Below are 25,301 nucleotides of genomic sequence, written 5' to 3'. Positions count from 1 at the left end.
TCTGAAGCAAGGGGAGATGCTGCATGTCAAGTAAAAGGGCAGAGCAGAGCTGATGTCCATACAAATGGCACCGGGATCAGAAAATCTGAGTGCAGGGACATCTTCTTTGACAGTGCTCCCGATTTTTGCCAAGGGAAAGGACTGAAATACCTGTATGTTCCTGGCCATTTCAAACAGCTGTAGGCAGGAAAGATATATAGGAGTTTTGTGGCTTCTAGGATTTTTGAGAACTCTCTCTGTTCGTTCTCCGTGTGTGAAAATTACCAAGGCAGCTGAAGGCGGGGAAGTGTTACATTTCACGGATTCCCCGTGTCAGCCCAGTGGGCGTTGGTAAAACGGGTCACCTTTTTCGAGTGCACATTTTTCAAGTACCCACGAGTTCAGGCCTTGTCCTGCCTCACCACCCTGTGGAAGCGAGCAGCAGCACAGTCTTTCCTCCGCACAGCAGATGTGCCCGGCAGGGAAGCACCAAGCTTTAAAGGCTGCCCTCTCCTCCCCTTCCTTTTCCTCCTACTTCAGAACTAGGGCTAAACGCCGTGATTGTGGGGATGTATGTGAGTGGTTACTGAGATCCCATATCCAGGACACCACAGAGACCCAGCTCTTTCCCTCCTTGCAGGACCACCGGGATGGCAGCACCCACCATCCTGCCTTGCATGCTGCTCCCCCACTGACTGTCGTGCTCCCAGTCCCACCTGCCCAGCTGTTTGGTTTGCAGATGGGAGCATGTAAGGACATAGGGGAAGGTCTGTCCTTCCTTCCAAGGTGGTGGGGCAAGATGGATCAGACCCTGGGAGCTGGGCTGTAACGTGTCAAGGTGCATCTGGCTCTGTGGAGGGGAGCTCACACACTTGCCAGGCGAGCTCCTTGCACTCACATTTTCCCCTTTCCAAAACAAGTAGAGGCTTTTTCCATGTACAATCCACTTTATATTGCAGGCCTGGGCTGCTTTCCCTCCTGCCTCCAGGTCAGCCTGATGGTGGGCCAGCCTTCTTGTTCCTTTCTGAGCAGGAGCAATGTGGGAACCGAACCGTTTCTCTCAGAGCATGGGTGAGTCCTTCTTGTCTTTTGGGTTTTCTGGGAGCTTTGTGGTGCCTGTGAGGAGGCTGCTCACAGCTGGAGGGCTGTGGGTAGCTGGAGAGGCCAGGTTCATGGCATCCAGAGGCAAGGGCAAGATGAAAGCAGCAGGTTTCTCTGTGGTAAGGGAGTGCAGTGCATGGAGATAACGGAGCTGAGCAGCAGCTGGAGCACTGGACAGGATCTCAGCTGCCATCCGCAGGGACTCGGAAGCAGCCTTTTCTCCCTCTGCAGCAATCACCTACCAAGCAGGGGAAGAAGGAAGGTTCTGTGAGGCTGGGAGTAAGGGGGCACAGACTGTTTGTTACAGAGGGAGGTTTCCATGGTGAAATTTTCAGGGTCAGTGTGATAATAACATTCCTGCTCCTTGAAGATCACAGCATGTACTAACCTCTTGGCACTGCCAGAAGTCTGGAAGTTCATGTCTGGCATGTTTTTACCGGGCCAATCAGAGCTCACAGCTGAGCTCCCCTTGTTAGACTCGGCTCTTATTCAGGAATTAAAGGAAACATACAAACCCAGAGCTGTGTGCCTGTATGGCATGTCCCAGGGACCTCAAACCAGAGGTGAGAAAGGGAGGAGGAATGCTTTGGAAGGAGATGGGAAGTGTTCAGATGTCGGCATACCCGCACTTTGGCCTGTCTCTGGGCCTCCGCTTCCACAGCCAGGGACTGCCGGAGTTCAGCAGGCAGCTGCACATTGTTGCTGTGGTAGTAAAGACAGGCATTAGCTGGGCTCTTGGCTCTCCTGCCAGCACTGGATGGTCAGTCTGAGTCTTGGGATGGGCTCAGCTGGTCTCTGCAGAGCAGCTCATTCTTTGCCCCCTGGGTGTCCCTCTTTTGGTGTCTCACTTTAGCCTTCTACCTCCATTCCCTACTTTCTCCTTCAGCCTGGTTTTCTAGTGACCAGGCTTGCATGATCACCAGGTAGCAGGGAGATCTCTTGGTGTCTCTGAGGCTTATAGTTTAAGCTCACTCTTTGTGAGGCAGCAGAGACTCCACTGGGAGACAGCTCTCAAGACAGGCACAGGAATGTTCTGTTCACAGATTTATTCATTCACTGGTTGGCTGTCTCTTCCATGTCCCTCTGTGTGATCAGTGAGTCCCACCCTTCTGCACAGACTTGAGTCCTGAGCCCATCCCTGCCAGTGCTGAGACCCCAGGGCCTTTGATCTAGAGTGTGACATGCAGAGTTCAGTGCCTTGCTGTGCCTTTTGGGCTACCAGAATGGGTGCAAACCCTGCCTACAGCAGCAGCAAAATGGTGATGAGATCCCAGCTAAGGATCTTGTTCTGGCTGTCAAGGCAGGAGAAAGAACGGTCTTACACGTGGAAATTTTACATGAGGCGGAGGCTGAAAAGGGCAGGGGAAGTAGGAAGGTGAGAGGTGAGGCTCTGCCTTCTGCAAAACACCTGCAAGGGAGAGAGCCAGAGGCAAAGCAGGAAGAGGAGCAGGCAACAGCGAGCAGCATGGGACAGGTACTTGCAAAGGGAGAGAGAATTCCCTTCTACTGTCATTTCCTACCTACATTTCTATTCTCTCCACTTTGATTCCCCAGCAGCCTGTGACTGCATCCAAAGCCACCTATGAAGACAAATATTTTTAGAGCATGGGAGAACAGCAGCCCTGGCCTGGGCCCCTTACAGAGAGCAACACAGGACAGGTACTATGATTGCAGGACTGTAAAGCAGATTTATCAGGTTCAGTGTGCTACTGGGCAAGGCCCCTCAGAAATAAAATGATTGCCCTCACTTCCCATTTGTGTTTAACCCAGGGGTTTAGGGTGGTTTAACTAAAGTCTACACTGATTCTGAATGTGGAAGCCTTCTTCAAACCAGTGTCTGTGACTCCGAGGGACTGGCCCCCTGAGCTTCTTTGCAGAGCCTCAATTCACCCTTTGCTGTCTCCCTCCCCACGGAAGCACCTTTATCTCCTGGCTGATGTTCTTCCTCTCCAGCAGAAGCTCAGAGAAGGCTTGATGTGCCAGGAGGCGCTTTGTGGTGGTCTGCACCAGCAGCTGGATGGCACTGGAGATGCTGGTCAGGGTGGTGAGGAGAAGAGAGGCATTTTCCAACCGGTAGTAGCAGACAGCATCTATCTCCAAAGTAACCATGTCTTTGGTCACCACCTAAGTAAGAAGACATTAGGGGAGATGGAGCTGGTTCTGGCAGTTCTAAGGTAGCACAGAAAAGCACACAATGGAGAGAATAATGAAGACTGGCTGAATGGTTAAGTCTTTGTAGCTTCCACTTCTGCTACTGACTGATCTTGGGCAAACTAGAGGTAGCTTTGAGATGTTTTTTCAAACTTTTCTTGGCAAGGATGAAGGCTGGAAGCATAAGATTTAACATTAAAAAGATCCCAAAATTAATATAGAGAGGGTGTGTCAGCCATACCTGATGGAAGGGGATCTCTAGGGTTTTGAGGCGGAGGTCTATCTTGTGATAAGTGTCCAAACAGGGAAGGAAAAAGAAAAGGCCTGTGGGAGGGAGTGAAAGATAGCAGGTAATCATCAGGACTACAGAAATTACCTCTTCTGTTCTGGAGAACAGGGGAGGGTTTAGCATGCAGAACTGGGAAAGGACAGCAATACTCAGGCTCAAACTCTCAGGCTGCTTCTGTGATGGAAAAGCCATTAAAAACTATTGGCCCTTAAAAGGAAGGGAACAAAAACCATCCCATCTCCTGTCTGGCTATGTCTGCTTGGAGGGCACCAGCATATGAGCTTTGGTAAGGCATGCAGAAGAGGAGCAGCGTGGCTGGGGGGAGCTCAGTAAGCACCTTACCGGGTCCTTTGGCTCTGCCAGGAAGGAGATGCCCAAGTCGGAAAACAATGGCTCTCTCGTACTCCCGCACTACCTGCAGAGGGAAATAAAAGCTAGGCTGGAGAGGAAGAAGTAGGACTGGGAAAAACAGCCTCACCAGCATGGTAAGAAATTTATTCTGGAAAAGCCCTGCAAAGGGAGGATTTCAGCAGGTTGTGGCATCACCTGTCACTGAGTCACTTTACCCTTTGCCCAGAAATGCTGGCCAGCCTTGTGTATGGGGAGCCCTGTGACAGACAGAGGTTTGGTGAGAGCAGCCCATGTTAGACCCATCCAGGGTTTCCCAAGATCATTCAGCATTTTGCTTCCTTAGAGCCTGGCCAAACTTAAATAATCCAAGTTAAAATGTTCCATGTTGTTTGTTTCCCTCCAATGCAAACATGTGCTAATCCTAAGAACTGAGCTGTAATACTGACATTCTTGTTGATAACAAGACAAATGTGAAATTTCCTGAGAAGTGGGAATCAAAATGCCTACAAGTGCCTACTTGTAGCTATACTATAAATCTGAATAAAAATGAGAGGAAGAGGGGAAACCTGCTATTAACAGAGAGATCAATCTCTCTAAAAATTTTGAATTTAAGCCTATTTACCCTGCTGCTGTAATGCAGCCATGTCTGGGCTATGTAGGCTGAGGGACGTGTCTGAAAGTGAACAGACCTGCAATCTGTTTTAAAAAGGAGAAACCTTAGTTCCTTCCTGCTGGTATTTCAGCAGGAATATTTGACAGGCAATGGTTGGACCCCTGTGCTGTAGCAGCATGCAATAAAGGATAAATCAGAATTAATGATGAGTTGAAGGTGTATAAATAGGGGCCTTATACCAAAAAACCTTTATGCTCATGTCCAACACATGCTGAATCAGTGTATGACATCCAGATCAGACACCAAATCCTGAGAGATCCCATGGCTATTCTCACCTTCATGCAGAACCAGACAGAAATGGGGAAGGTCATTATGATGAACAGGAAAGACAAGATGGTCAAAAGCCACTCACAGACACCCAGACCAGGAGACTTTACACCTAGGGAGAAACCCAACAGGACTGTGTTAGAAGAGAACTGCTCCCAAAATACTGATAGCCTGACAAGTGCCTGTACACATCAGCTTCACTGTAGTCCTTTGCCTGGATTCATTGTAAATGAACCACTTGGCTCTCTCTGGAGATGAGTTAAGGAACACTCCCTGCTCCAGATTGCCGGGAGCTGCAAGGATGGATGCATAGATTTTGTCTCTGCTTCACTGACAATAATTGAGCCATGCTTCTCCATGGCTGCTTGACTGGAGAGCAGACTTTATCTTGAAGAATTGGGGCTACCAAGCAGGGTTGAAAGGCTTGGAATGGGCAGCTTTGCTGAGCTGGGGTCCCTGAAGTTTATCTGGAAAGTTAAGCTAAAGATAAAGATCGTAAATAAGAGAGAACTTTAAACATGTACAGCCTGAAGTGTCCTTTTATATCAGAGTATTTCAGGTTGTTTTGGAATAGGATTTTAGTTGCATCCCAGCTCCATAATGCAGTGGGATGGAGCCTCTGCTGCCAGTAAAATCTTCCTGTGTTCTAAGAAGTCACCCCAAGGTGTTAGAGGCTGACTGGGGTGGTCAGCCCAGATATTATTGCTTTCTACATCTCCCCAGAGTGAGTGTGGGTCATCTTGCTCTGGCTGCCCTTTGTTGTGCTCCTGTCTGAGGGAAAAATTGGCAGATCTGGCATGAAAACAGATGGAGCCAGAGAGAGGATCAGGATTTCCAGCTGTGAAATTAGCATCCCTCCCATTTTTAATCGCTTCCAACCCTTCCATCCCTGCCTCTCTGCCTTTTAAATACTTTGCAGAATCATCAAGTCTTGAGGGAGCTTCAGATCCCAATAATTTGTGTAGTCACTAGAGTGCCTAAGCACCACCTGATAGCTGTAATTCCTGTAATGGAGGCAGAAAGATGAGGCTGTGAAGAGCTAGTTCCCAGGGAGTCAGGAGCAAGTCTGAACCTTTCTGTCACTCTGGGAAGGGCACAAGTAGTTCTGGCTCTTGTAATACACATCTGCCATGCCTGTGGTGATGCTGGGTCCAAACAGGCCCAGTTGTATTACCAAAATGATCCCGATGCTGTAGCAGGCTGGGAATGTGACAAACATGTGAAGAGGAGCTGCTCTTAAAGGTTGCCCAGCAGGTGAGCAGCAAGTGTGCACCTCTAGGGCAGTTCTTCCCTGCAGCGAGGTCCTCTGGGCTATGAACTGGCAGTAAGGCTAATGCCTAAAGGCCACCTAAAGGAGGCCAAGCAAGAAAAGGAAGAGCAGAGCATGAACAGAACTGGGGAGCAGCAAGCAGAAGCACGAAGGATGTTGGGAATGTAACTGCTTGTATCCAGGTTCAGTGCTTTGCTGGATGGTGCTAATAAGCCTGCAGAAGCTGGCTGGGAGGCCAGCTTGAGTCTCCCGTATCCTATCCTGAGGATAACCACCTGTGCAAGGTGGGTGTGATGACACCATGCAGAGAGCAAGAGTCACATTGTGACCCATGCAGCATAAAAGAGCCCAGAGTTTTCCAACCCCTTCCCTTCTTTAAGCCGTACCTTCCTCTTGCTGCTCACTATCCAGCAATGCCATTGCCTCCATTTCTTCATCAGACACCACATCATCCACGTCCACCACTGTGGAGGTGTGCACCCTTCCATCACTCCCCGCGGTGCTCTTGGTCTCCTTGGCTTTCTCCTGCTTTACATCTCCCTTTCCTTTGCCAGCTTCTCTGCTGCTCTCTCTCTTCTCTCGTTTGCTCTGCACAGCCGGGGACTCTCTACGTCTTCTATGAGACTCCCTGGAAGAGCTCCGAGACCTCTTCTCCATCCTCATCTGTGCCGAGGAGCATGCAGATGCCTGGGGAGTAGAATGAGTGCGTGCTCAAATTTATTGCTGCAGGCAGGAAAAGCAGGGAGGGGAGGAAAGAAGGGGAGGTGTCACATCAAGGAGGCTCGTTTCAAGTTCATCACAGGCTTGTCAGGCATAATGGACAGTGAAGTGAGCAAGCTGTTTCCAGCTGCTCTGCTCTCATCATGCACAGCTGTGGAGATGGGAAGGAAAGTTAGACCTGGACCCCAGGAGAACATTCCATTTGCATCTTCCTGCTTTTGGAAATGAAATACAATCAGAAGTACCCTGGTGATTTTTAGTATATAAGTTTCTGCAAAGCTGTTGAAAAGCAACCTAAAAGTAACTAAAAGTCAGGTATGTGGCCCTAAAGACATCAAAAGGTGAGAATGGCCCAAATAGAGACCCGGGTGAAAAACCTTTGCTGGTGAAACCAGTGGCTTACTCGGAGGTGGTTGGAGGGGGTGTTGTGGTGAACATCTGGGTGAGTACCATCTCACACTGCTCTGCTCTCCAGAAGACCTTTGGCTGGCACTGTGAAGGGACATTGGCAGCAGTCCCCCTCTCTCTAAGGTCACATTTTAGCAAGGAGGGAAAGTAACCGGTCACAGCTTTCCTGAATGGAATAATATGAGAATAATATGAGAGCCATCACAGAGTTAGAGCTGTTGAATCTAAATTGCCAAAAGAGTTTGTACCTAAATACCTCCCTAGTTTTCCACAGCAGGAGCATGGCAGAGCAAACATAGGAGCTTTCTCTTTTCATACTGCTCAGCCTGTGTTGACATCTGCAGAAACCCGTGGAAGAAACACTTTTAAAATCACCAACTGTGTTAAAGCAATCAGTACCTGGTTAGAAATTACACTACAGAAAGACACAGCTAGCAGGTGTGACAGGACAGAAAGCAGGACAGGCTGAGCTCAGGGATTCCAGTCCCGGGTGTGGAGGAGTGGCTGGACAGAGCTGGGAAGACATCTGGGGAGGTGCTGATCTTGTTTTTTCACAGATTCCTATTTTATTGGAGACTTGTGGTCCACCCGGAGTCAGGATATTACAGGCAGGGAGGGCAGGAGCACCAGCTGTCTGCTTTCTGTGCTGTGCCGGGTGCCGTGTCAGCAGGTCACCAGGGAAGTGATGGATGGAAAGTGCTAAAGGCAGAGAAAAGTTGGGTGGAAATGGGGTGTAATTAATAAATTTGTACAGTGTATATTCTTTGGAAGTGCTCCAGAAACCTTTCCTACTTTGTGTTTATTGCTTGGCTGACGTAGGACTGGCAAAGATGGTCTCCAGCTGCTGAAAAGGCAGGTGGTTTTTAAGCAGCAACAGCAAAAGGCAGCTCAGGTCTGGTTTTGGATTCCAGTTGGTGTCTTATTAAAAGCACCCCAGCATGTTTAACACCTCCAAAGCTGCAACATGCTAGCTTTGTCTGATCTTTTATTCAACCACTGGGTCCTGACTCCACCATGGCCTGAAGATGTGTTTGGTTGCTAACTTTTGAAACAAGGAGATTTTTTGAGAGCACATGCTGATGGGTGTCCCAAAATTCACAGGTTCAGCTCCTGTTTGAAATTTCCTGTGTGGAAATCAGCTGTGCAGTTGAGGCAGTTCCTCAGGTATCCGTGAGCCCCTAGGAAACAGCCACTGCACCCCTCTTTAACTACACTCTGTGACCTCTGGAAAGTCAAAGTCTCTTCTGTGGACTTTCCTCCCAGTTGGGACTGAAAGAAATACAAGACTCCTCTTAATAACCACATCTGGTTTTAAATATGGTTATGTTGAAGGAACTGGTCCTGTTCTCTGTGTGTGGCTCTTTCCTAATGTGCTTTTTGTGCTTTGCTCCACTTTGGATTTTCCTCTTAGATGGGTCAAAAAAAAAATAAAAATACTCCTTACAATACAAGACTCCTGTTACAAAATGCAAGACTCCATGACATGGAGGTTCTGGAACACAAGTCTGATGAGGAATAGCTGAGGAAGCTCAGTGGGGACATTATCAATATACAAGCACAACCACGGGAGGCTGTAGCCAGGTGGGGTCGGGTTTTTCACCCAGGCAACCAGAGATAGGACAAGGGGATATAGGCTCCAGCAGCACCAGGAGAGGTTTGGGTTGGACTAGGGACAAACTTCTTCATGGTAAGGAGTGGTTAGACATTGGAACAGGCTGCCCAGGAAAGTGGGGACATCACCATCCATGAAGGTGTTTACGGAAAGACTGGACATGGCACTCGGTGCGCTGGTCCGGCTGAGACCGTGGTGTTGGGTCATGGGTTGCACTCTATCATCTCAGAGATCTTCTCCAATCGTTTTTGTTTCGGGTTTTTTTGTGTTTTTTCTTAAGAAAGCAGGGAAAGCATCTCCCTGCCGGTCCTCCCCAGCCCTGAGGCAGCGGAAGGTCTGTCCGGCCTCAGCGCTGAAGGCGGCGGCGACCGCCCCCCCTCAGCGGCGCGGCAATGGCGAAGAACGGGGGGGGGGGGGGGTAGCGGCCCCGCCCTCACGCCCGAAAAGGCGGGAAAGGCGCCGCGCAGGCGCGCGGGGAGGCCGGAGCTATGGCGCCGTGCGTGTGGGAGCATGGGGGGTGACCCGGCATGGCGCTGAGGGGAACAGGGATGTCTGTGGGGAACAGGGAACCTGCCAGGCTGAGGGGCGAGCCCTCGCGTTGGAGGGGGTCGCAGGGGTTTCTGCGAGGAGCACTCACCTCCCGGCGGTGGGTGGGGTGTCCTCGGGCAGCAGTATGGATGCGCAGGGTGTCTGGACTGGCTGAGGTTATGGGGTGCACTAAACTCCAGGGCTGCTGGCAAGTGAATACAGGGGTTGTTGGTGAACCTACTGCCCCCGCCAGCTTTCAGCTGCTAAGTGGGAAAAAGTTAACATTCTGGGTGATGATGAGCAGTTGTGGTACAAGTTGTCATCTGCTTGCTTGTGTTCCCCTTTAGCACAGAGGCGTCGAAGCAGGCACAGCTGATGGAGGTGCTGAAGAAGGAGGTGAGGGCGATGCTGATAGCTGCCAAAGCAGGCCTGACACCAGAGCAGCTGGAGGAGCAGTACATGGCCATGGTCTGCAAACCTCTCCCTCTGCGTGACCTGGGCTTCCAGTCCACCTTGGAGCTGGTGACACAAATGCCTGAAGTTGTCCGAATCTGTTCTTCTAAGAATGGCAGTTTAATCCTCAAAGGTGAGGCTTTGTTTCCAGATGGGTGGATGTGTTGTTTGCAACCTCATACTGGAGTGAAGGGATTTTCAGATGTGCAGAGCTGTATGTCACGTATCTGTTAATCTGCTTTTCATATGGCACTGGTTAATTTTTTGTCTTTGATATTTCTTCTTGTATTTTGATCTGCTTTTTAACACTTTTGTGTTCTTCCCTCCTGAAAAAGTCACCCATGCTTCTAGCTATTTTTGTACACTTTTTCACTCTGGACTTGGTTTAGAAACTGATGTAACTTTTCCTTATGGGTACACTAGAACTGGTCTATAAATGCAGACTACAGCAGGAGCCAAAACCAGGTGTAGCCTTGAGAGAAGCTGTGAAGGTTTCTGTACCTGACCCCATTGGAAGCTTAGCCTATATCAAAGAACCTTTTTAATTTTCTTTTTCTTTGGGGAAGAGTTGTGACAGCAAATGGCAGTTGCAAAGAATTGATTGGGAAGGGTGAAATGGTTGGGGGCTTTTTGAGTGCTACAAGTAATACAAGAAAAAGTTGTTTAGAAGCTTTGAAGAAACCTGGGTGGTTCTCCATGGAGACCTTTCTTGAGCAGGATGTGCTCTGTAGTGAGAGTTTACTGTGATTTCTGCTTTCCCAGCAAAACTCTCAGCAGCTTGGTTTTTATTTGTGATCCTGCATCCAGGAATTTGACCTGCCTTCCTGCCTGGTCTGAATTTCTAGGGATGAGGGTGCAAACTGGTTGCTGGCTTTTAAAAATAGTTCAGTCCAGTTTGTAAAGGATGAGGTTGCTGGAAATCAGCCATGGTTTGGTGTGATTGCTTTTGAAGGAGACAACTGCTTCTGGAAAGGGTGTGGAGAAGAGGAAAGAAAGGAATGAAGAGGAGCTTTTCCAGTGTAGAGTTTTTAATGGTTCATTGTTCTGGTTGTCTGTTTATTTCTTTCTGTTGCAGCCATTGCTGATGACTCCACCAAAGGGATTGCCAAGCTGGTAGCCAACCAGAAAGTAAAGACACGGAAGACATCAAAGAAAACTGCTACAAAGGCAAATGCTACTTTTCCCACTAAGAACTCTAAGAATCTACAGAGTTTCCAAACTCTGAGTGCTGGGACTCCTGTCCTGCCAGCAGCAGTGAAGGCTGAGCTGCAGGACCTGCTGAGCTCCTCACCGCTTCTGCTCGCGGACTTGGACAAGGCCTTCCTCAGGCGCTTTGGCCGGGCGTTCCAGTACAGGCAGTACGGATTTTTGTCCATGTTTGAAGTCCTCAGGAGTATGTCTGATTCCATTGTCATTGAGCAGACAAAGGCAGGTTCCTTGCTGGTCCTGAGGAAGTACTTGGCAAGCAGGATAGAACAGGAGGAGGTACCTCAGGGTGAGGCTGAGGAGGAAGAGGTGCCTCAAAGTGAGGCTGAGGAGGAAGAGGTGCCTCAAAGTGAGGCTGAGGAGGAAGAGGTGCCTCAAGGTGAAGCTCAGGAAGAAGGGGTGTCTCAAGGTGAAGCTCAGGAAGAAGAGATGCTGCAAGGTGAGGTGGTGTGTTTAGCAGAAAGCATGTAGTTCTTAAAAGCTCTGTGACCAAGCAACTGCCTTTCAAGTGTCTGTTGCTGCATTTCCAGTTGCTGTAGAAGTCCTGGTTCCCCTGAGGTTTAGCACAGGAGAACTGTTGAGTGCTGCAGAAGCAGCTGTCACAAGGCAGTTGCCTTGGTAGCAGAGAATTTAATGGGAAGGTTTCAACACATTGCCACTGTTTTGTGGTGTGAGGTGAAAGAAGGGCTGATTAGCCCATTCAGAGTATGGATTTGCTGAATGTGTATGTAGGACTGGAATTTCTAGTCATTCCAGGTAATAAGTGAAAGAACTAGAAGGATCTCCTGAATGTCTGCTCTGCAGGCTGGTAAAGCTTTTGCCATACACTTTTTTAGACTGAAGATTTAACACTGGCCTGACAGGCATGGCTACAGTGTTCCACAAGAGAGACAGGATGTAGATGCTCTCATCATTCCCATAAAACCTATGGGAGAGGATGGATAATCACATAGAGTTCCTGCCAAATTCACAGCTTTTCCAAGGAAAATTAATTTTAACATTATTCTAGCAATGGAATTTAACTCTTAGCTTGCTACAAGAGCAAGTGATTCTTGTTTTAACTTACTGACACAGTGAATCCTCATGATTGTGGTGAATGCTGCAAGTTTTGAGGAAAACAACACCAGTACTTTCAGACTTCCATTTGTTTATGGTTTTGCTTTCTGCTTAATATGCAGCACTGTATCAGTCCAATAATAACAGCCAAATTATTGTCTTTGCAGCAGCATCTGCAGCTAAGATGCCTCCTTTAGAACCCATCCACGAGACAGAGAGCTTCTACCACGCAGCACTTCCAATGGATTCAGAGCCAGTGCAAACACAAGCAGTAGATTTGGATGATCACCTCAAACGAGTAAGTGGCTGGACAAATGATCTGTACATTTTTCATGTTGATTTTAAGGGGTGATACTCTTTTTACTGTCTTTGTGTCTGTTGAGTTTGCATTGTTGAGGCACCACTGCTTCCAAACATTTTTGTGCCTGTTTTAGATGTCTCTGGAGGCAACCAGAGTCATGGTCACCTGGTGCATAGCTTTATGTGGCATCCAAAGTCAATCTTTTTCTGGTCTCGAGGTCTATCAGATCATTCAGGGCCAGTGTAGTGTTATCTTGCTTGCTTACAAGAGTGGTGATACCTTTTGCTATAGTTACTTGTAACTGGACTTTAATAACTTTGTTGTGAGGCAAGTTGTGTGAAATTTCCCCTGCTGCTGTTGACTCGGCTTCAGCGTCAACCAGTTTGACAGAGCTGGGGAATGTTCCTCAGTGGCCTTGATTCCTGCAGTCTCAAGTCTGCTATTTTGTAGGAAATTATTTTGTTTTGTTTCACAGTGTGTTTTTTAGAAAGGGATGGAGAATAGCGGTGCAGAGATTCTAAGCTGCCAAATCTTTTTGGCAGAATTTGTTTGTCCCTCCTTTATTTTTTTTAGTATCTTTAGGCCTTCTTTTTCTCAGGAAAATCCTCTTGCTTATGGTCGTTTCCTCTGCCAAGCTTGTCTTGTGGCTATACCCAGCTGTACAGTTGGAGCTTAGAGGTAGGGGAAGAATCCCAAGTGTTCTTCCTGACTTTGGTGTTTTGTGTACTAATGAGCTTGGAAGCACGGAACTATGAGTTGGACTCTGTGAAGCACTTGATAAAACATACCCTCGAGAGATTTTTGGCAGCCTGTTCTAATCCTTTGAAGAAATTTAATTTGGAGTGATTAGATCCACAGGGAGTTACCCTGGATCAAACCACAAGTCTGATTCTGTGAAGGCTATGAAAGGGGGGGATATGGTCGAGGTAGCCCCAGATATTTGTTCCTGGGTATTGCTGAGGGGACCCATTTAAAGATCCTGGCAAGACGAGATTTGGAAGATGTTGTTACAACTCCTGTTTGTCATGAAACACTAAGTTTGCTGTTTTGTTTTTAAAAAGCTCTGAAGAGGATGAAAGGAGTTTAGAATGTGTTTGTTTGGGTGTGCAGTGGACATTTGTTCATCAGAATGCTGCAAGGTAGAGGGGAAAGATGCAACCTGATCCCTGCCCTGCTGCCAGGTATCCCAGAAATGTTTCCAGGGTCAGATGGGGCACAAGGGCTGAGTCCATCTGCTCAGTTCCAAGAAGGATAAAGAAGACAGAGCTGCTGCTCTCAAGAGCTTTCTTTTGCTGTTGTGACAGCAGGAAAAGTGTCACCCACACTGCTCTTGGCAGCTGCCAGTCCAGCTTGGGGCAAGAAGTCAGCCACTCTTGCAAGCCACACCTCTTATAAAGCCTGGTTTTACACTCTCTTCTCTTGCTTTATCTTTTTATAACTTCATTGCATTTTGTGAGCTTCTTTTCAAATGCACATAAGTCTTTCAAAGAAATATCTGCTGTCACTAACAATATGTGAGCTAGCATATAAAGCCCATGTGTGCCCTTAAGAGTCTGATCTGAAGAGCTTTCTCAGAGCAAAATTATCCCTTAGAAATGCCACCATTCACCAGGATTACACAGACGAAATTTGTGAAGGGGTTTTTAGAGCTGCTGCTCAGGCCAGAATTCCCTCAGTTGCTCTTAGACTCAAAAACATTAACTTGCTGTTTAACTCAAATTTTTTAGTCAAAATTTCTAGCTCCAAAAAATGGAAGGGCATTAGGCTTTACTCAGTCTTCAGAAGGAGAGACCAGGGAAGTGGTCATAGCACCAAGCCTGCCAGAATTCAAGAAACATTTGCTCTCAGGCATGTGGTGGGATTCCTGGGGTGGTCATTTGCAGGGTCTAGGAGCTGGACTTTGATGATCCTTGTGGGTGCCTTCTGACTCAGAATATTCTATGATTCTGTGATCTGCACCTTTACAAAGTGCTTAAGAGAGCCACTATTGCAAAACCCATTGTTTTGCAGTTGAATTTAGCCATAGAAACAACAGGGATTGTGCTGGAATGTGAATTGCCCACGCCTTGCCTGATGTATGATGCAGTGATAACTTGTACTGTGTTCACAATGAATAAAATGGAAGGATTTTTGACTTCTAATCATTGAAGAAGTGCTGTCTGCTGGCACAAAAGAAAGCTCTTGAGGCAGTGAAAGTAGCTGACGTTTGATTAAGGCTCCCATCCATACTACTTCAAGTGAAATAATGTTTTCAGCAGTTAGAATAATGAAAAATTGAAAGCTGTGTGAACAGCTCACTTGTACAAATTTGTCTAAAGTGAGAAATGAACAGAATTTGTAGATCTTGACTGGTTTTGTCTGTGGGAAGTAGCTCTAGTGTGAAAGTGGGATGCATTCATGTCTTCTGTCACTTTGGAATCATTTTCAGATAGTTTTGCTGGTTCAATCATGTACTTTTTCATGGTCATGAGTCATTAGAAATAACATATTTTCAGTAAAATCCAGCAAAGAGGTGGGTTGGGTTTGGGGTTTGATTTTGTTTTGCTTTTTTGGCAATAGTCCTTCACTACTTTTGTCTAAATATATCACCTGACTTCAATTCCTCTCCTTTAATCCTTGCAGGAATATGAGCAAGGTATTTTTGTTGCACCCCTCTTAACACTGGAGGGAAGAAAGAAAGAGAGTGTGAAAATGATTGTTTCTATCACAGGGAAAGTTTTCATCTGAGTTTGTCCAATTTGTTGGGATCCTCTGATATTCAGTAATTCACAAGTCCCCAGGAAAGCAGAACTATTTCTTAAATTAATGGAAAGGCCAATTGTGTGTGTTCAGTGCATGATGAGACATCTGAGTGCCACCTCCTGCTTATCCCCTTGTAGCATCAAGGTTTTGAGCAGTCTTCACCAACTCCAGAGATCCCTCCAGATGCTGTTCAGGACAGAAGCCTTTGCAGTTTGCCACCTCTGAAGAGAAAGTGCTTGGTGGGAGTCATTGTGGAATTCATCGTCTCTCCTAGCCAGTTCTACATCCATGTCTGCAGCAGGGAAGCATCCTATAAACTGCAGGATCTGATGTTTGAGATGAGGTGGGAGCATGATATGGCAGCACAGTGGGTGTTTGTGCTAAGGGAACTGGGCACCCAGCTCTTGGTGATGGTCAGTGCTGGCTTCAGCACCAGAGATTCTGGTGCTGTCCTGAAACACTACTCAAAATGTTTATCCATTCCTTTTAACTAACAAGCGTTAAGTGTGGTCACCAGCAGTTCCTGTGGTTTGTCTGTGTCCTAGCAGTTCTGAATTTTATAAGCCTGGAAGGGTTATGGAAAGGAGCTTGAAGGGTTCCTTTGTCTTGTCTGTGCAGCTGTTGCTAATGTGCTCAGTTAAAGCTTTTACTTCCACCTCCAACACTGCACCTGGGCCAGTACTCCAGAGCCTGGTTCATGAGAAATGCTGATGGGTCAAGGTAATGGTAAAAAAGTAATTATTAGGATGACTGTGTTTAGCCTCAGATTAATCCCCATTAATTAACTTTTTGTCAGAACCCAAGAGTATCATTCAGATGTTAAAAGTTTGGGGTTGCAATTTGATTCCCAAGTGTGGCAGGACAGAGCTATAAAGGGTCTATTAAAACAACTCTCGAAAATTCATGTCATGCGGGACTTTGCAAAGTCTTTTGATGCCCCATATATTTCTCCTTGTCCATCTCCTGAATCCTTCTAAGCCTGATTTCTCACTGTGATCTTTTACAGACACGTTTACTCACATAAAGTTGCTTCTGATAAATACATCATGCCCGAGTCTGCAGTGCGGCCTGGGCAGCTCTGCTGTGTCATGGTCTCCAAGTGGTGGTACCGTGTGATCATCCACCGTGTGATCAATGACCAGGAGGTAGAGGTGTTCTATGCAGACTATGGACACCTCCAAATTGTCCAAAAGTCCTGGCTGAGATTCCTCAAGTAAGTGAATTACACATGGGGTGGCAGAATTGCAGAACAGCTGAGGTTGGATTAGGCTTCTGGAGGTCATCCTGTGCAAGCTCCCTGCTGAAGCAGGGCTGTCCAGAACAGGCTGCCTAGGACCATGCTGAGATGGTTTTTGAATGTTTCCAAGGGTGAAAACTCCATTACCTCTTTGGGCAACCCATTCCAGTGCTTGGTCACTCTCCTGGTAAAAATTGCACTTTCCAGCTGGCCCACACTGTGCTGATGCTTGGTGTTATTCTTTCCAAGTGTGGTACTTCGCTGAACTTTGTGAGGTTCCTATCTGCCCATTTCTCTACCCCGTCAAGATCTGTTTGGATGGTAACCTGACCTTCTTGGACATCAGCCATTCCTGCCAGTTTTGTGCCATCAGCAGACTGAGGGTAGACTCTCCCCCATCACCCAGGTCGAGAATAAAGACATTGAGCAATACTGGACCCAACACTGGCCCCTGGGGTACACTGCTAAATCCTTTCCTGTGTCTGCCTTCACTCTTCAGTCTGTCCTCTTGCTGCTGTCACCTGGGGGCAAGATCCCTAATGCTCCTTCCTGGATTGCATGAATGGGTATACACATTCTCCTGAAGGCCCATTCCCCAAGTAGGACTTGTTTGCAATGTCAGAGGTACTTTTTCTCTGCAGTTCAACACATTTTCCATATTTGTGTCTTCCCCCTTGTTTGCCTCTCCTTGTGCCTGTCTGTTGGCATTCTTTGGTTCAAAAGTCATGGTTCTCTGTCTGTAACTTTGTCTCCACAATCCACAAGGGGTTTTGATGGGAAGGTGCTTGGACCAGGGAATACATAAGGGACCAGTTGTTATTGCTGTTTTTGCTGTGCCCATTCTCTGGCTATGGAGTGTTTTCTGAAGCTGCTGTTGGGTTTTAGTCATGAGTGCACAATCCAATGTATGCTTCTGAATTTCTAAACAGGTAGTAAAACCCAGAAGAGGAAGAAGTTCTGCTCTTCTGCTGATTTATCCCTGTTTTTGCTGTAATGGTTTTGCTTTGTATTTTAGGTGGCACTACTTGAATCTCCCTGCTCAGGCCATCCCATGTTCCTTGGCATGGGTAAAACCTGTGGAGGTACGTGTCCACGTGCAGTTTTGTTTATTAACATATGTAGAGGAGTTATCAAGTAGAGGCTGTGTTTTTCTCCTGCCAAGGGCAGACATTTGGATGAAGTCAGGCCCTGTTGATATTTACAGCATAATTACTGTTCAGCAGTGTGCTGGGTGAGTATCTGCTCTACAAGCAATCACCCTTTCACTGCTTTCCTTGCCATCAGAGCATTCTTGCTTACATTCTTTCAGAAACAGATGGCTACTGTTAAGCAACAGAGCAAACTTGTTCCTCTCCCTGCCAGTAGTTCCCCAATGTCCTTCTGAAGCCTTGGTAGCTCCGACCCTCTGTTTCAAAAATGTATTCTGTGCTTTAAGTGAGGTGGCTTGGTGCAGTTAGCACAGCCAGAGTTATAGAGGCCATAAGAAAGTTTCTATGATAGGAAACCTCTTGGTCAAGAAGCCTGAGAAGTACAATCTCCGAAGGAAAGCATGTGAGCAGAGTTGCTGCCTGTGTGTTTTTAAAGATGTTGCTTTTAAAAAGTTATTTCCCCTGGGCTTTGAGGGTTGATCACAGTGGTGAGGCTTAGCAGCATCTTAATAACTTTTGATACTTTTCATGTCTGTAAAGTCTTATGATTTCAGGCATTAAAAAAGAAAACCCAACAAACAAAACCAACAAACAACTGTATTTTAGGCAATTGGGATAAAATTACTTGTGAATGCCATGGCACTATGTTTGGAAGTAGGTATTTAGTGTGAAAAGGCATTGCCAGTGTAATGAGAATTGCAGGCTTTGGGGTTGTTTGATTTAGCTTCATGCTGGGAAGATTGTCTACCTGACTTTCCTGTATTTGTCACTAGGCTGGCCTAGCTCAGTTGGCTTTTGACAAGTGCCCACCACAAGGAAAAGTCTCAGATGGTGGATATTGGTCTGTTTATGGTAACTTCCCTTTGTTTCCTCTTCAGGGCACGTGGTCCAGTGCAGCAATTCTCCTGTTCAAGCATCTCTGTCGCTTCAAGGAACTTGTGGGCATTGTGGATGAATACGTGGATGGTGTTCTGTACCTCTTCCTGTGTGATACATCCACCAAGGAGGATGTCTACTTCCACTCTGTCTTGAGGGATATGGGATATGCTGATGTCTGTGGAGAGAACATCCCTTCCCAGGTCAGGAGAGAAGCTTGTGCTTCTGAAAGGAAGGGGAAAGGAAGGATCCCTGTTTGGGTGTCTGTAATGGGAAGATTCTTACTTTGAAATGGTTTTGTGAAGAGCAAAACTGGTATTCCCTGTTTTCCTGTAGCTTTTAATTTTGTGACTGCATCCCAGAATGTCTAACTCTATGGGGAGAGCTTGCTTTTTGGTTAAGGTGGAATCTGATGGTACAGCAGAGATGTTCTGTTTAGTAGAACAAACTGTTTTCAGCCTGTCTTCTAGCAATGGATTAAAAGTTGATATATAAATGGTTTTGGTTTACAAACTCTCACACCTTGCCAGTGAAATGTACAGTGCTGGATGGCATAACCATGGTAATTGCCTATTGTCACACCAGTTGTAAGCCACACCATTTGTGCTTTAGGCTTACCTGTGGCATTGTTTGCATGTCTCAGCTCAGTTCCAGTAAGAGCTGTGTGGAATATGAAAACCCTTGGAAAGGTACTGCCACAATTTTATATTCCAGCAGAAAGCTGAGTTTTACAGCCTGGAGTGCTTCTGTCTGTTGTTTTATTCAGCAGATGCAGCATGCATGTTCTGGCTGGATTAGTGATGGTATTTTTGCATGTGTAGGCCAAATTTTGGGGGAGAGAGGCATTGCTGAGAAATCTTGCTGCTGGCAAAAGAGGAGTTGGTTTTCTTAATAAGGCCATTTTTGCAAGAATTTGGAGCTAACTCTTGGGTGTTGTGCACCTTCATCCATTTGCTGACCTGTTAGAGATTTGCTGAATCCTTTTTATTCTTTGTGGTAATTACAACATAGGGTTTTTTCCTGTTCTGTCATGGTTTTTATTTGTTCTAGGAATTTGAGAAACTGAATCCTTCAGCCTTGTATGTTCAGCCCAGTGGAAAGCAGGAGAATGCTGGAATGGTGGAGCCAGACCTTCACTTGCAGCAGGAATCTCAAGATGCAGACAGTGAAACAGCAACCTCAAAGCTGGATGGGGCTGAGCTGTGACCAGGTGAGAGTTTGGCACAGCTGCCATTCCATGAAGTCAGCTCCAGGGCTCAGCAGATGTGTCCTGTTTTAGTCCCGTGGAGTTGGTTTTCTGCTTTCATAAAAAGCAAGCAGAAATATGAAAATATTATTTCTGTGGACCATAAATACCTTTCTAGCTGCCTGTCCTCTGATCCCTTTGCAGACTTGAGGGAGTCTGTGTGCTCTCTCTAACCTCCCATATGTGCACCATAATTTTTTCAGTATGAGAGTGGACTCTGAGAACTCAGAGCAGTGCCAGGTTCTTGTGATCAGTTTGACTTGGCACTTCTATGGCTTTGCACCCCTGGGAGCCAGGAAGTGTGTGTTTTCCTCTTAGATCTCTGAGGTTTGGCAAAGGATGTGTAATAATTCAGGGTGGTAGTCTGTAAATGCAGGAAGAGACCACAAGTACTAGTGATGAATATTTGCCATAAAGGGTCTTGCTCATCCTAAACCGACCTGAAAGGAAGTGATTTGCAGTGCTGGTTGTTGCTGGGGATAAGGTTCTGTACAGCTACAGGTTTGTGAAAAAAATGACTCTAAGGGTGAGTGTAAAGCATAAGTGTGTGCTGTACACCTTGGGTTTTAGAGCATGTTCAAAGAGAAGCCCTTGGCTATTGAGCAGTTGCTGAAGAGAGAGGTTAAGCAGGGAGTAAACCCCAGGAGCTGAGTGCAGTCTAGGGCAGTACCATTAGAAACACCAGGAGCACCTGTCTGCAGGTGATTCTCTCCCCTTTTCTGTGTTATTTAAATTGTAGTATTTTCATGAGACATTTTTTTTTACTACAGGGACCAAAACACCTTTCAAGCCAGTGTCAGCTGTTGAAGTGTTCAGCAGTGGGCCTGCTCTGGGGCTGCTCTTGACACTGCTCTGAAAGAAGAGTAAAAGCAAGTGTAAATGCTAGCAACTTGTAAAGCAGTCATTTTCTCTAACCAGCCTAGGTTTCTGTGCTAGAGAAACTCTGTGTAAGCTGTGTGTCTTGGATATTAATGTCTTTGCTCTGTCAATTTATCAAACGACCTGAAAGACACAAACCATCATCTTATTGTATTTGGAAGAAGGTAATATGGGGAGGACTGCAAATCTGAGTTTGTGTTTCAAATGCAGGAATCTGGAGAATTCCTTACCTAGCTGACTAAAGCAAGATTCATAAATGTCAGACATAGGTGGTGATGTGAAGACTAGAGGAATGTAAATGCATCCTGTCCCTCAGTAAGAATGGCGTGGGTGGCAAGAAGAGACAAAAATCATCTTGTAACCTTGTCCTAGCACTCATATTTTTTCCTGCATGTTAAGCAAAAGTTTTCAGTGGGCTGCTGGTATCCAGCTGAGTAGTTGGCTAATTGGGCTCTAGTGATGCCTGTCTTGGCATCCTGTCAGCTCTGAATTCCTGCTGCCCAGCCATCCTTGCTACTGCAGGAGTGCCTCACAGTCCCCTCGTGCCCTGACAACAGGGCAGCCTAGAAAGCAAGTACCCAGTTTTTGAACAGCTGTGGTTGAATTGCTGCTTGTCTGTCATTTCACTAGTTTTCTTCTCCATACTGAGTTAAAAAATACAAACATCAGCTCTTACCTGTGGCTGAGACGTGAGAGAACATCCCTGAAATGTAAATTTAATTTGAATTCTTAAGCAAAAATGTAGGGGGGCTTCCTCTGACTCAGCTCCTGCCTCCTTGCAGAAACTCCCTCTGTCATTGCCATCACTGGCTCTGCGTGGGGCTGCTGAGAGATGAGACAGCTGTTAATTCTCTGCTGAGAAGAGGATGCCTTGAGTCTTGTAATAATCTATGGCTCTTTCCAGCTTGCTGTGGAGGAAAAGCTGCCCTTTGGACAAGGGGACTGGGGTATTATTGTTGTATAGTCTTGTTCTGGTTTTTAATTACCCATGTGCTGACCTTCCACTTCTTTGTAAATTTTGAGATAATTAAGCAGCTAATGAGCTGAGTGTGCACTAATTGCACCCTCTTGATTTTTTTACATACATTTGTAGGCACCTCATTCTCTTGGAGAGTCTTCAATGCCTGCTGTCTTTGTAAAGGTCTTCCACTGACTTGACTCCTCCTTTATTTACTCCAGGCAACCAGCAGAAATGAGGCAAGATGACCCAGTTCAGATAGAAATTTTTTCCAGCAGGGCCCAACTTTATGAAGCTGTACATCCCACTGTTGGACTCAGGGCAGCACCATTCATGCTGGGTCCCCTTGACAGTATGAACAGATTCATCAGTCCAAATTGACTGACAGAAAGTTAAGCACCGTGCTGTGAGTTTTGCTGCCCCTCTTGGGTATCCTAAGGCTGGTGCTGCTGGAACAGATGGAAGTGTTGGTGTTTCTGTGGGCTGGAGATGACACAGTAATAAAGAGCTGGATGCAATGTATCATGGTGACCTTTGTGTAGCAAAATGGATTTCTAATTGTTTAATGGGAACAAATGAATTGAGAGTTCTCTCATTGTTGGGTTTTGTTCTCTTTTCTAGACTGCAGAAGTATTTGTTTCTCCACTCCAGTGTTCATTTCATACTGAGTTTCCTAGTCTTTCAGCTATAAGGAACTAAAGCATTTTGTAAACCCTATGAGTTCCCTGTGTGGGTGTTTGCCTTCCATCTTCCAAATGATGGAAGAATTTACAACACCCATACAAGAGTTGCTTGATTTACAAGGTGGATGAAGTGACTTGCCAAAGGCAATGGCTGTTTATGCCTTGGAACTTTCTCTCTAGAGTTCCCTAGACAAAAACTACTGAATTCACATCCGATTTCCCAGCTCTGGGGAAGTGGAGATGCAGCAGCAGGAGGAGAGGGGTCCTTGCATTATACCATGTCAGACTCATCAAATAGGTGTGCAGTAGCCAGTTTTCTTTACATGACCCGGTGAGGTCCAGGCAAAAGGGATTTCAGTCTAAACTGAAGCTCTTGGATTTGCCTGTGTAGATTTGATCTGTCTTTTCTGTGCTCCTCTTTATGCAGATGAAGAAAACATGAAGACCAAGACCTTCCCAGGAGTCTCATGGTTGGCCTCTGCAGTGCTCTGGGCTCTGTGACCAAGGGCCACCTCAGGAACTGTGTGTCCCTCCTGCCCTGCCCTCTGCAGTGTTGGCAGCTGCATGATTGGCCACTTCTCATGCTTATTTCCAGTGGCAGCCCAGCCTGAGAAGGAAGGTGTGATAAGAGGGGAGATGCTGGAGCTGCTGCCAGGGAAGGCTGTCTGGAGCAGCACAGGCTCTTTGTCTGACTTTTTTTATGATCTCTGTATGTTTTGTTTTTTTCTTTTTGTTCAGAAACATTTAATCCCTTGGGAAAACCTGGAGTGTGATGTCTCAGGTGTGCCCAGCATGTGTGATAAATGTTAGTTTTACTTTCAGGAAAGTAGTTTGGTTTTGTTGTACCAGTGGTGTACTGAGTTACTGCTCTTTAATATAATGGTTCAGGAGAACATCCAAGTGTCATATTGTGTTACGTATCCTTTAAGTTTAGGAGAGGGAAACTGGCTGCCCATCCCTCCTTGCTTCAGTGCATGAGCTGTTTTGACATTTTGTGGGGATGTGGTTTCGGTTTTCAACACAGTGGCTGCTCTTCACACTCCTTGCTCTGAGAAGAGCCGAAGAAACCTCCTTCCTCAAGAAGAAGATGCTGTGGTTTGTCCAGCGTCGTGTGTACAAAGTGTCAGGAATCTCATCTTAAAGATACGGAATAAAATTTGTAAGGAATCTGGTGAGAGAGAGCCTGAAGCTTGACCGTGTTTGTGTCGCTCCTTGCCTGTGGCAGGTGATCCTGATGGGTGTTACTGCAGAGAAAAGCTGTGAAAACAGAAGTGCCCTGGTTAGGAATGCTGACACCCAGCTGCTTTTCTGGTACCTGGAGTGTTCCTCACATCTTCAGGGGCTTCAAGGGCCGTTCTGTGCCCACATGCAAGCATGCCAGAGATCTCTTCCTCTGCAAAACACCTAAAAAAGCTGAATTATACTAGCAGTAATACTGGGATGGGTAAAAGCCCAGCATAAGACATTTGTGGATTTGACTAGTTGATCTTTAAAGCTCTCTTCCAACCCAAACCATTGTATTATTCTTTTACTTTTTTTTTTATTATTTCAGTGTTTAAGGATGGTTTGGGATGTGAAGCAGCTAAAAACTAAAAATCTGTGGCTGGTTAAGAAATCAGCTGCTGGGGAAGCTAATGAAGGAGATGGAAGGAGAATGCTGAGGAGAGGGGGCTTTCCAACCCTGTGGGGAGGTTCAGAGGATTCCTCACATCTCTGGTGCCATGTTTATGTTGGGGCACTCACTACACATTTTTGTCCATCCATCGCTGTTAAGGAGCTGAGCTTGCTCAGAGCTCACCCTCTGCTGCAGAACCCCCTTTTGGTTTCAGGGAGGTGACAGCTGGGTGCCCTGGTTAGGAATAGCCAGGCTGGGGTGTCCTGAGAAGACCCCCAGATCCTCTTTTACCGCTCCCTGGGCTGCAGCAGGGGCCGGAATGTGGAGGAGCTGTCAGCGTGTCCCTGCTGCTGCTGGGTCACTGCTAGGTGGCAGCCGAGGCCAGTGCTCAGCAGCTCGGCTCCCTGCAGCCTCAAGCTGCTCTTCTTTGGGGGCCTGGGAGAGCGAGGGAGGTGAGGAGCTGAAGAACATCCTGCTCAGTGGGCAGTCCCCGTGCCCAGCAGGAGCTGCCTCTGCCCTGCTCCCTGCCTGCGGTGCAGCCCCCAGGCTGCCTGGGCATGTAACTGGGAGCTTTGGGGATGGGTCCCACTGCTCTTTCAGAAAATCGGGAATGGGGAGATGCTATGGGGTCTGGAAGGTGCTGTGTGGATAGTGGCAGCTTACATGTGTGCAGAAAGGCAGCAGCAAATTTGTGGGAGAGAGCCAGGAAGTGTTAAACAGTATCCCTGTGATTTGGGGACTCCCAGACCTTCCAGTTTGGGTATGGAGGGAGCATATTCCAGGCACATCACTCTTTTTGCACCCTGGGTACCTGTTGAAGGTGGGCTGCACAGCCTTGCTGCTATTCCATTTACCTTTCCTCATGCTGAACTGATCAGGATTTCCTTTTCCTTGGAGGTTTTGCCATTCACATGTTGTCTGCCAGTGCTTGGTTAGTTTTTCATGCACTTTCAATCAAGATAAAAGGTGAAGAACTGAACCTTAACTCTGAGCTTGGACCCCCCAAGGCATCTGAGGGACAGAAAACCCACCTGGAGCTGCTCCCCTGCTCCAGGGTGATCTGAGCTGCTCTTCCCAGCTCTGTGATGGCATCTCCCTTCCCAGAGCAGTTCAGCTCACATTCCTCATGCCCAGCAGGTCCCTGTTTGTACATTTGTTGCCTAAGGCAGTGGAAAAAATGAAAGATACCTCAGGGATTGAAAAGTGATGCTGTATTCGTGTCCTTGCTCTTGGGCCGATGCCAGGTGATGGGGAAAGAGGGATGGCTGTGCCAGGCACTGGGATAAACCTTCTTGTTGATTTTGGGGGAACCCAGACCCACAGAGGTGTCTGACAGAAGGAGGAGGGTGCTCTGCTCTGCAACAACGCTTCCCCTGCAGATGTTCTGTCCCTGCTGGAGGGATCTGGAGTCATCCCTCTCCTCCTCCTCCCGGTGGAGCATCTCCATTGGGGCACTGGGGAGCCTGGTGTGGATGCCCCTCATGGCAGGGTGTGCATGTAAAGGGGTCCTGCTCCTACAAAGGAGCTTGATGTGGAGCTGTTTTCCCTTCCT

At 46.9% G+C, this 25,301-nt stretch overlaps 2 protein-coding genes across 29 annotated transcripts; one reads left to right on the top strand and one right to left on the bottom strand.

Annotated features, from left to right (window-relative positions):
• Window positions 1-906: 906 nt before the first annotated feature.
• Window positions 907-9,232, bottom strand: NPHS2 (NPHS2 stomatin family member, podocin). 3 transcript variants are annotated; one of them, XM_086902096.1, is made up of 10 exons: window positions 7,458-9,222; window positions 7,205-7,375; window positions 6,468-6,768; window positions 4,820-4,923; window positions 3,863-3,935; window positions 3,473-3,555; window positions 3,001-3,204; window positions 2,605-2,660; window positions 1,704-1,782; window positions 907-1,318 (listed from the first exon to the last, which is right to left on the bottom strand). In XM_086902096.1, exons 3-10 carry the CDS (start codon window positions 6,742-6,744, stop codon window positions 1,040-1,042), a joined length of 1,155 nt encoding a protein of 384 aa, XP_086758222.1. In that variant the 5' UTR covers window positions 6,745-6,768; window positions 7,205-7,375; window positions 7,458-9,222; the 3' UTR covers window positions 907-1,039. The 3 variants fall into 3 exon arrangements, with proteins under 3 accessions (XP_086758222.1, XP_086758221.1, XP_086758223.1); XM_086902095.1 differs by having other exon boundaries at window positions 7,609-9,222; XM_086902097.1 differs by lacking the exon at window positions 7,205-7,375 and having other exon boundaries at window positions 7,609-9,232.
• On the top strand, window positions 8,789-23,322 carry TDRD5 (tudor domain containing 5). Of its 26 annotated transcripts, none has more exons than XM_086902091.1 (10): window positions 8,789-8,896; window positions 9,697-9,935; window positions 10,878-11,447; window positions 12,232-12,362; window positions 15,245-15,450; window positions 16,114-16,320; window positions 17,360-17,426; window positions 18,371-18,571; window positions 19,419-19,578; window positions 22,562-23,322. In XM_086902091.1, exons 2-9 carry the CDS (start codon window positions 9,725-9,727, stop codon window positions 19,572-19,574), a joined length of 1,749 nt encoding a protein of 582 aa, XP_086758217.1. In that variant the 5' UTR covers window positions 8,789-8,896; window positions 9,697-9,724; the 3' UTR covers window positions 19,575-19,578; window positions 22,562-23,322. The 26 variants fall into 26 exon arrangements, 25 of the variants coding, with proteins under 25 accessions (XP_086758217.1, XP_086758218.1, XP_086758220.1 ...); XM_086902092.1 differs by having other exon boundaries at window positions 21,673-23,322; XM_086902094.1 differs by having other exon boundaries at window positions 8,867-8,896; window positions 12,235-12,362.
• Window positions 23,323-25,301: the final 1,979 nt, after the last annotated feature.

Source organism: Cyanistes caeruleus, chromosome 9 (genome assembly GCF_971803275.1).
Source record: "Cyanistes caeruleus chromosome 9, bCyaCae1.hap1.1, whole genome shotgun sequence".
Classification (NCBI taxonomy): domain Eukaryota; kingdom Metazoa; phylum Chordata; class Aves; order Passeriformes; family Paridae; genus Cyanistes; species Cyanistes caeruleus.
This window is presented reverse-complemented; position numbering and strand designations above follow the sequence as displayed.